The sequence below is a fragment of the Eptatretus burgeri genome, unplaced genomic scaffold (genome assembly GCF_056783735.1).
Source record: "Eptatretus burgeri isolate ZD-2024b unplaced genomic scaffold, Ebu_testis_v1 Ebu_testis_scaffold_822, whole genome shotgun sequence".
NCBI lineage: Eukaryota > Metazoa > Chordata > Myxini > Myxiniformes > Myxinidae > Eptatretus > Eptatretus burgeri.
The window spans coordinates 1-10,000 of record NW_028222771.1 but is presented as its reverse complement, the minus strand read 5'-3'; the positions used below and the strand labels follow the sequence as shown (position 1 = coordinate 10,000).

Genomic DNA, 10,000 nt, shown 5'->3' with positions numbered 1-10,000 from the left:
ATCACTTCACCCACGCAGACAGGTCGGTGGTCTGTCTTCTACCGTCTCCTTTATATTTCTTGTATGCCTTGTCCAAGCTCGTATGAGAGCTAACACACAATGCACAGGACAAGAGGGGCGTGGGAAGGACAAAACAGTGGGGAACAGAGACATGAACATCTGATGGACATCCTTTCATCTGATGAACAGAACAGACATCCTTTCTGGTCTTGCACCCTCTGATATTTCCATGCATTGTCCTCCCTCCCACCCCACCCCACCCCCCCTCCCAGGTTTCTGTAGGGAACAAGGAAATTTGTCTGCAGAACAAAGGAGTATGGCTCTCCCAGGTGGGATGGCACCCTTGCTTCACATGTCTCTCCTGGATTCTGCAGCATCTCAAGCTCTGAACATTTTTGGCATCTTTCATGATGAGACAGTCGTGCAAGCCCTGTTCTGACGTCACAGACAGTTTGGTAGATTCTGGTTTCTTTTTTTCTTCATCAGAGTGAGGCCAATAATGGAAAAGTAAGAAAGAACTGACATCGAGACAAACATGAAGGAAATGATCAAGCAAGAAAAGAGGAGAGTGAGGAGTGAAAGAAACACTGAAATTACCAAGTAAGATGGTTGGGTTGGGGAAGGGAAGTGGTGGTAATGAAGATGATGGACCTGAAATGGGGATGACAACAGATGGTTCTGGTTGACCTCTGGTCTTGCTCCCGATACTCTCTCAGCCTGCCCATCCTCTGAAGTTATTCATTCCCTTGCTTGTTGGGTCTTTCCAGGTGGCCCACTGCACCTGTTGCTTCATGTCAGTTTGTTGCCTTTTCCCCCATTTTTTTTTACAGTGATTTAGGGCTGGTGTTGGAGAGCTTGTACATAAATCACATGCTGGACAAAAACAAGAGTAAGAAACCAAGGAAACCACTGTATCTGATCATTTAAAACATCCACACAGTTTATCACATTTCAACCAGGTACCCCTGCATCCATCAGGAGCCACGCATACAATGGGAATGTGAAACAGACCAACCAAAAGTATTCAATTAATTTGTGTCAAAAAGTTTTCACGCAAGGATATGTTGCACAGGACAATTTGAGAAATTTTTACAATCGGTGCTGTTTTGCTGTTTGAGCAAATAAAACAATGGCAACCACCGACGGCAAGAACAATGCACTTGTTTCCCCACTGTCCAACTATCAGTACATTGATGATGTTCACCCGGTTGCACCTGCTGGTTGCAACATCAACAGGGCACGGCTCTGATGCTGAGGAACAGCTTCCACCGGCAAGTTATAGCAAAGGAAGCAGACATACCTTCATTAATAAGGTGGAAATGCTTTCGGATGACGTGTAGTACCGAGAAAAGTCATGTATCGCCTTTATTTGATTGACGAGGTTCTGGATCTCTTTTGTTATGGCCACCTGCAGAAACATACAGTGAGACATTGAAGCATAATTCACATTGAATAACTTCCCTCAAGTATATCAAGGTGTTGAAAACCAGAGAGTTGGTGTTAAAGCCACCCAATGCTCACCTGTTTGTACATTTATAGTTTTTAAAAGACGAGTCCAATAATATTTTTAATAAAGCATTGCAGTGAAGTCTGATCCAAATTATTTTAAAGCAATATATGTATTTGTATGTTGTTATCAGTAAAATATAGTGTGGGAGATAAAAACATTGGAAAGGAAATAACTTGCACCAAAAACTTTAACATTTTCATGCTCACGCTGACGCTCAGGCAGGGGGTATTGCTATAGCTCTCTGTTCTTCGAACAGGCGAGCTAAAAAAGTAATATGTAGTCTTTTGACTTCACAAATATTGAGTCTCTGAAAAAGGTGCACCAACAAAATTTATTTCATTTGGACTTCATTGCATCCCTCGTACACATATTAAATGAATGGCAAGCGTCTCGTATAAACAGGCGAGCATTGGGTGGCTTTGACACCATCTTAGGTTGAATTAAAAAAAAATTTAAATCATTTGTTAATTTCAACTTCACTACACCAATAGTATACCCCAAAGGAACCTCCATGCCAAATATCAGCATCCTTGTGCACATATTAAATGAATGGCAAGCTTCTAAATAACTTGCACCAAAAACTTTAACGTTGATGTGCTACAAAAAAGTTAAGTTCAAAACAGGTCAAAAATTTCAAACATTTGAAATTATTTTTTTATTTCAACTTCACCACATCAATAATATACCCCGAAGGAACCTCCATGCCAAATATCAGCATCCAAGTACACATAAAATGAATGGCAAGCTTCATAATAACTTGCACCAAAAACTTTAACATTTTCACGCTCACGCTGATGCTCACGCTCACGCTCACGCCGGGGGTATCGCTATAGCTCTCTGTTCTTCGAACAGGCAAGCTAAGGATTGTGATAATAATTCGATTAAAAAACTAGAAGGGCACTCGGTGGGGCCCATTCCTCCGCCATGCAATGCCTGATCCATGAGAACATCTCGGGCCCAACACATTTTTGAAATATCGTGCCGTACATCGTTTTAGCCCCAACTCTCAATGCTGAGAAAAAATGAGTTAAAAATTAAATAATTCTCGAAAAAAGATCTGGATTTGGATCTTCACAAAAATCGAATCAGTTAGTCCTTGTCACACATCCAACATGTCCACCAAGTTTCGTCCGAATCCATCTATAACCTTTTGAGATGTTGTGCTCGATATCATTTTTGGCCAAATCTCTCAATGTTGAAGAATTAGTTAAATAATTCTCGTATCCGGATCCAGATTCGGATCTTCACCAAAATTAAACCTTGCTGTCCTTGGCCGGTCAACTACACACACACAAAATTTCAGAACGATTGCTTGAAAACTGTGACAAAAATTATGTGACAAGCAAACGCTACGAACGTCAAACGCGACAGACCAACATACTTGGGTGGAAAAAATACAAAATTCACTGAGTTATAACAACTTCGACTCTACCTCTCAATTGAGTCCGTGTCAATTACGGTGGAGTATAAGGTAGGTGAAACCAAAATCGTTGTCGGTGATACACGTGATTTATTTTCTGATGGAGATATAATAGCTTCTTATTGTTCTTCTTCACATTCATATTTGTTGTGACCTCCTCCACCGAAGTTGGAAGCCGGTTACGTTGCACCGCTGTTTGTCTGTCTGTCTGTCTATCTATGAGCAGGATAACTCAAAAAGTTATGCAAGGATTCGGACAAAACTTTTTGGACATGTTGGGTGTGTGACAACAACTAATTGTTCAATTTTTGTGAAGATCCGATCCGGCCATTCAGTGGGACACAAAGCAGTTCTCACTTCGCAAGACGGGGAGAGTTAACTCCATCATCACGAGGTTCGAGTTCGGTTAGGATTGGCTGGGTGCGAGTTGCAGTATCTTACTTATAGGTATTATACAAGTGACCAGAGAATATCGATTCTTTCATGATTATAAATCATTGGCATGACAAATGATGACGAAGAAAACTTACAGGATCGCTGCTGTAAAGAGGTTGACAGACTCTTTCGAGTGTTGATAAATGTGCTACGTTGTCTTTTGCCTCATTCGCAGCATCTGTGATCTTGCCGTCGTTTTCTCTCCATTTCTGGGAAATATAAAGCACATATCCTGGTTTAAAAATCGATGAAATGACATCAATTAAAGAGTTAATAGCAGCGTAATCATCACTGCGCTGTTGCTGAGCAAACAACTCCATTCATCTCTCCCCTGAGACAAGATATCTGTGTAATTAATCAATTAACAAAGTCGTGGCTGCATATTGTCGTGTCCGGGTGGTTTTACCTATTCGGACGGATAGCTGAACGATTTCCCTTGGAAGCTTGCAGCCCAGATTCTCAGAGATGATGGCGCACGCAGGAAGGATAGGACGGCAAGGACGGAGCAGACGGAAGCAAAGCACAATGGGGTTTATGGTGAACCCATGACAAATAGACAGACGAAAGCAATTTCAATAAATATGGGCTTTAATGAAAATAAATCAAATATTTACAATGGCAATCACATGCTGGGAGAAATTATGCTTAAACCACATCGAATTAACACAGCACCACCCCCGTGTGGTGACGCGTCACACTTCAGCTCACAGTTTCCCTTCCTAATTTACATCGAGATGTCTCCTACACGTCCATAGACCAAGCAACTCTATACATTCCTAACTTTCCTTTGAAATTCCTCCATCTAACCCACAAACATAACAATATGAACATTCTGGATATTAAAAGTGGCCGGATAATCTCAGCTCATCAGCATTGATGACATTTAAGATCAATATTGGTGAGAAGTGGAAAGCTACGGCGTTGCTTACAGAGAAACACAGAATAATTCTGGCCAACAGAGTTGCAAAATTTAAAACACCGGTCACTTTTACAGATACCTTGATGAGCTTGGAGCGTGCTGCAAGGAGGACGTTCAAAACGGTGCGGCAATCCGTCCCTTCAACTTGCTGTATAATCGAGTTCAACTTCACCGACATGAACCTCCAATACTCCAGCTCCGTCAACGGGCCAGAGTTATCTGCTTCCTTCCGGACATGTTCGCTCTCCGTCAACACCTGTGAAGCAAGATAGAACATCAGATCTCATATTTATGAAGTTAAATAGATTTTTCCACATTATGGAAGACAACAAGCCTCATGAGTACCTTCAATGCATCATCAACATAGATAGAATCACAAAATAATGGCAAAAAGTTAATCATGGAAAGTTTTTTTTAACATCACCGGTGTCGATGTGTTCTATGATCATCATCGGTAATATTTACAAAATCATTGTTAAAATAGGGATTTATTTCAAAAAAAAATCTCATCAAAGCATCTGCCTGACCTGATATATCTGTTGATGCCAAATCAACAAGATACCTTCAAATTCAGGCAGTAACTGAGGATCATGAGCAGCAGCCGTAATATCATCGAATGATTGAAATCGGTTCAGGTCTATTGCGCTTGGTCTTTGCAATTCCGGAACACCTTCAATGCTTCGGACAGCGCCTGGAAAAGTAAATGTGGGTCGGTCAAAGCCAGAGCAGTTTCCTGGCCAAGTAATCAGGACACCGGTGCTTCGTTTTCAAAATCAAAGGAAAATACTATCAAACTTTTACAGTCATTGCGGAAGGGTGGAAATGTACAAATATAAACTCTTCAAATATGTGGTGGTTTCCAAAAGCTTCGAGGAGAGAAATCATGCCCAGCTTTCGGACTTAGCTCAGCCGGTAATGGTGGTTGAAAGTGGTTGTTGTTTCCTCTGCCACTGAAGGTGGATGGAGAGACAGACGTCTCTGTCTGTCTGTGAGCAGGATGTCTCAAAAAGTTACGGACAAATTTGTACGAAACTTGGTGGACAGGCTTTGGCATGTGCCGAGGACAAATTGATATGATTTTGGTGAAGATTACACATCCAGACAGTTGAATTTTTAAAGTGGTTCTTCACAAATTGAGAGATAGGCCGCCAGAAAACTATATAAAGCACGATATTTCAAAAATTGTGGACGGGTCACGAGAAAACTTGGTGGATGAGTTAGATCGGTGAAAATAACAAGTCAATTAGATTTTGGTTAAAGTCCGGGTGCAGATTTGGCCTTTCGGTGGGACGAGAAACATAAACTGTTCAGCCTGGCGGAGAGAGAGGTACGAGCTCATTCCAGTTCAGCCATGTTTACATCTCTTCATGAGTCCACGCTTTGAATGGACCATATTGCACATTCCCAATGTTCACAGGACCCACCTGACTAACCTGCGCATTTCACACCCCCAGGGCTCCCTCGGTTTCCCCCGAGACTCCACCACCACCTGTGGCATTTCGTGTGCTGGAAAAGCCTCCAGCACTCACCTGGTTGAGCCCACTGTATTGGAAGCCACTCTTCATGCTGTCAAAGCCATCAAGACATTGTCACTGTGTCAAAGTTTATCATTCACCACTGTTGCCCGATCAGTCACTTCTCCGACATGCCATCACTCCCGATGTCAACCTCCTCTCAGCACTTTTATAACATGCACAACTTGTGCACTATTAAATCCTTCCATCCCATTTGCATTTACCTCTCTCCCCCCCCAATCCCATTCCCCCCTTGTCATTTAGTTCCACTGCTGGCCCACAGCATAGTATCACCAATTATCAATGCGTATGTAAGGTAATGTATTGGGACAGTGTGAGGTTAATGCTTATACACCTAAAATCAGATATCGTCATGGGAATGGCTTCAAGAGTAAAATGGGAATTGTTTATAATAGTCATTTCTGAGTACAGGTATCCCCCGCTTAACTAAGGAGCTACACACCTTTATAACCCTTTGTTTTGCGAACTTTCGTTATGTTGTTGCTCATTTTCCATTATTTGTGATTGGAAAATTACACTTCATTTCATAACCATAATGTTTCGATCTAAAATAATGTTTCACCTGACCAGGGAACAGGTAGTGCAGGTTTACATGGTACCTGGAAGCAAGTCACCGATCTGACTTTGAAACTCAAAGTAACCAATGTCGCAATTCTTGGCAAACAAGGACGACCAATTGGTCTCAAATTGAAAAGGGCAGATTGTTTTTTTGAACGCAACACAATTAACCTTTTTAAAGTCCATGAAATAATTTGAATTGATCCATTAACTTCAACTTTTCCCCGTCATTGGGGAGACGGGTCCTTTTGCTAGTTATTAATAAATGTCAAAGCTGCTGAACGATCTTGTTTCTGTCATTTTCAACACTCAATGCACATCTTACCTGCTGTGGAGATCAAAATGGGAAGCACAATCCATATCCATACTCATCACTGGGATGGATGAACCAATTAAGTTGTCATTATCTTCCATATTATAACGCACCGTGCAAAGCATTGTCATTCTTAATTTATTATGACATCATTTGCACTCTGTTCTGTTTCTCCAAACCAAATTACAAATCTATAATTAGTTAGACGATGTATGGTGAGCACCATTGTTTTCAACACCAAACTTTCAACACCAAAACACTGTTGGTGCGATGCAATTTTTCAAATCTGACCAAATATTTGAATAAAGTGACTAAGTGTGTCCTCTTTCATGTAAGTGGGTGACAAATGCTGTCTGCCATGTTCGTTTTCTGCAAATGAATGTGGTGTTTGTGGAGAGTCTCCTCCGGTAGTGCGTCGATGAATTCGATTTCCTCCAGTTGTTCCTCCACTGAACTCCATCGTGTTCCTCCACATCTCAGAATGTGTATTATGCCATTATTAAAAATGAACCTCACTCACAAAGTTCCACAATAAGTTCACGAGCTCGGCTCAGATGAAGTTTTAACTGGAACCGCTGTTCTATGGATGCAAACCTCAAATGCAGAGCACCAGAATAAGTCTCCCATCCATCCATCCATCCATCTATCAGGACCACACTCTGTGTGGAGTGTTGGTGCTACCTAAGCAGTCTTCTCAACTATTGGACATAATCCTGGAGGGGTCACCACTCCGACACAGGGTTCCAGCATGCTGGAGTACCACTCATTTTTGCCGACTTTGGAAGGATGACAGGCAGAGTCAACCCCACCTGGTATTAATTCAACAGCCGAGTGGGATTATGAACTCAGGATCCGAGGATCCCCAGACCACCACCCTATCCATTAAGCCAACACCACGCACACAAAAAGTCTACAGTCAGATGATATTCTGCTGATGTTTAAGAGGTATTAAAAAAAACATAACATTCCATCCAAAAACGAAATGAAGCTCAATATGCTATCTTTGAAAGTCTTTTTCGTTTTCTCTCCAGATTTGGAGTTGTTGAGTTCACCCCATTTGTCACTGACGTCCATGGCAGGGTAGTAGATGTTTGAAATTTTCATTCTTGCTCCTCGTAACACATCTTTGGTGCAATCGATTTCACCGAAATACACTTCCTGTTGGGGTTAGGTGCATTGTTAAACTTACTGATGGTTGGTTTACCGTCACTCCCTAGCATCACACCAAACAGCACAATAAGTGTGGGAAAGTGGGGAAAACTTTATCACTTGGAGGTTGTGGGTTACGATGTGTTAATAAAGGTGGAAAGTCTGATTTAATGTGATTTCATTCCAGGCTATCAGGCAACAACAGGTGAAAATTTGGGAAGAGGATGTCTACTTTCCATAGGAACTGCACAACCACCAGTTTTCAACTCATTACGTCCAGCGGTTTGGAAGAGTACAGAAGACAAATAAACAAACAAACAGACACTTCTCAAATTATACAGAGTGTGATGAATTAAATTGATGATAAAGATTGTTAAGTTTTGTTCGTGGAGTGAATCTTGACCATTTTTAAATGATTACCTCACGTACATTCTTGACGGACAAAGCAATGTCATTTGTGCGTCTCATGAAATATAGGACTAGACCGGCGGTGCAGTCTTTTGCTGGGTCGGCCAAAAAGAGGCGCAACATTTTCTCTTGTTTGAAAACAACTGAGAATTGACTTGCGCTTTCTGCAAACACAAACGACAGTCAAAGAATTTCAAAGCACCCCAAGCTATTGTCTGCAGGAATTTTCAGCTTGGCCTTCTCTACTCGAGTTATACCAGAGGTGCAACAATTGTACGTTTCCAGGATATGATTGCCATGATGGTCCATCTGGCACTATTGTTTCAAAACAACAAACAGAGTTAAACAAGACAACAACAACAAAAAAAATTTTCAAGAAAAATGTAAAAATATAGAGGGATGAAATCTCAAAAAAAAAAACAATCAAAAAAAGATAGGAATGACACCACGTCACGATTCCACAAGTCGAGCATCACGACATCTTTGAGCATCACTTGAGTTGAGCATCATGAGCCGTCTATCTGGACATGTATTGAGCATTTTATATCGTCGGGTCCCCCACTTTGGTCTCCAAACTCTCTGTTTTATGGCATTTAAGGACACCGACTCTCATGGATAACACTGACTTCCTCCACTCACACAATCAGTGTCGCTCTTAAGGGATCCTCCCATCTCTTCCTTTCAAAGCTGGAGTCCCCCAAAGGGAGTGTTTTTGGCCCAGTCTTGCTCCTCATCTTTATCAATTATATCTTTCTGATTTCATGGAAAATCCTGCACATATATCTTTGCTCATGATTGCACCCTCTGCTGTATCATCATCTCTCATCCTTCAGACAAGCAGGCATGCAGCAGCCTCTTCCCTCTCTGCAGAACTTGAGAGAATCAGGAGCTGGGCCAACACTTGGAATATGTCTTTCAACCCTGACAAATCCCATACACTCACACTGTGTCTCCGAAAGGGCTGCTGAGCTAACCATCCCATCAACTTCCTAAATAAGGATCTTGAAGATGTTAAGTCACTCAAACTTTTTGGCCTCACCATCAGCCATGATCGTTCTTGGATAGCCCATGTTTCCAAGAGGGCCTCCAAAGGCAGGCGCCAACTGGTCATCCTCCATTGTTAAAGCTCTGTCCTTGGACAATCTGAACTTCAGACAAACTACAAGGCCTTCATTCACAGCTTCATGGAGGACTGCTCCCACCTTTTGACTGGCAACCATGACTCACATCTTGCCCGACTTGACGTCATGGAAAGCAAGGCCCTCAAAATCATCGGGATCTCTCATGATGAAGCTGAGTGTCCAGGCCTGTTATCGTTTCATCGGAGACAGGTTGTTGGCCTCTCTGTAGTCTTCCGCCACCTTTTTGGTCTTTCACCGTCTGCCCAATCTTGGCTCTCTCCCTCCCAGGATTCTGCAGGGTGCACATGGTCTGCCAGTAACCCTCTTCTTATTAAACTCTGAATATCCTGGCTCACTCCTCACCTCCACTCATTTGTTCTTCTCTTCTCTCACCTGAACAACCAAATTCTCCAATCTATTCAATCCCATTCTTCCCTCCAGCACTTCAATACAGCCCATTCCCATGACTTCAGCTCATTCCCCCCATCCATATGAATGATCTCTTCCATCCCCAAATGACCCCGTTCCGAAGTACTCCCACTTTTCCAGGTTATTGTGATTTCGTTTTCCACCTCTCCCTCACCTCTTTTTGTTTGTCAGTTGGTTTGTTCCTTTTCTGTTTTCATCCCCAC

General features: G+C 42.1%; 1 protein-coding gene across 17 annotated transcripts in view; it reads right to left on the bottom strand.

Moving 5' to 3' along the window:
- LOC147007061 (dynein axonemal heavy chain 8-like) overlaps window positions 1-6,656 on the bottom strand; it is a 22,690-nt gene extending 16,034 nt beyond the window's left edge. For 6 of the 17 annotated variants that reach the window (XR_015054425.1, XR_015054428.1, XR_015054427.1 and 3 more), the window contains exons 1-4: window positions 4,847-6,641; window positions 4,364-4,540; window positions 3,461-3,574; window positions 1,301-1,408 (exon numbers count right to left, since the gene is read on the bottom strand). Coding sequence is in view for 10 of the 17 variants with exons in the window: in XM_085867586.1 (XP_085723712.1) it covers window positions 1,301-1,408; window positions 3,461-3,574; window positions 4,364-4,540; window positions 4,847-4,897 (450 nt within the window). In the remaining 7 variants the exon portion in view is untranslated. Of the gene's footprint in view, window positions 1-1,300; window positions 1,409-3,460; window positions 3,575-4,363; window positions 4,541-4,811 lie in introns of all 17 variants that reach the window. The other 11 variants (XR_015054424.1, XR_015054423.1, XR_015054422.1 and 8 more) reach the window with 6 other exon arrangements.
- Between the last annotated feature and the right edge of the window lie 3,344 nt (window positions 6,657-10,000).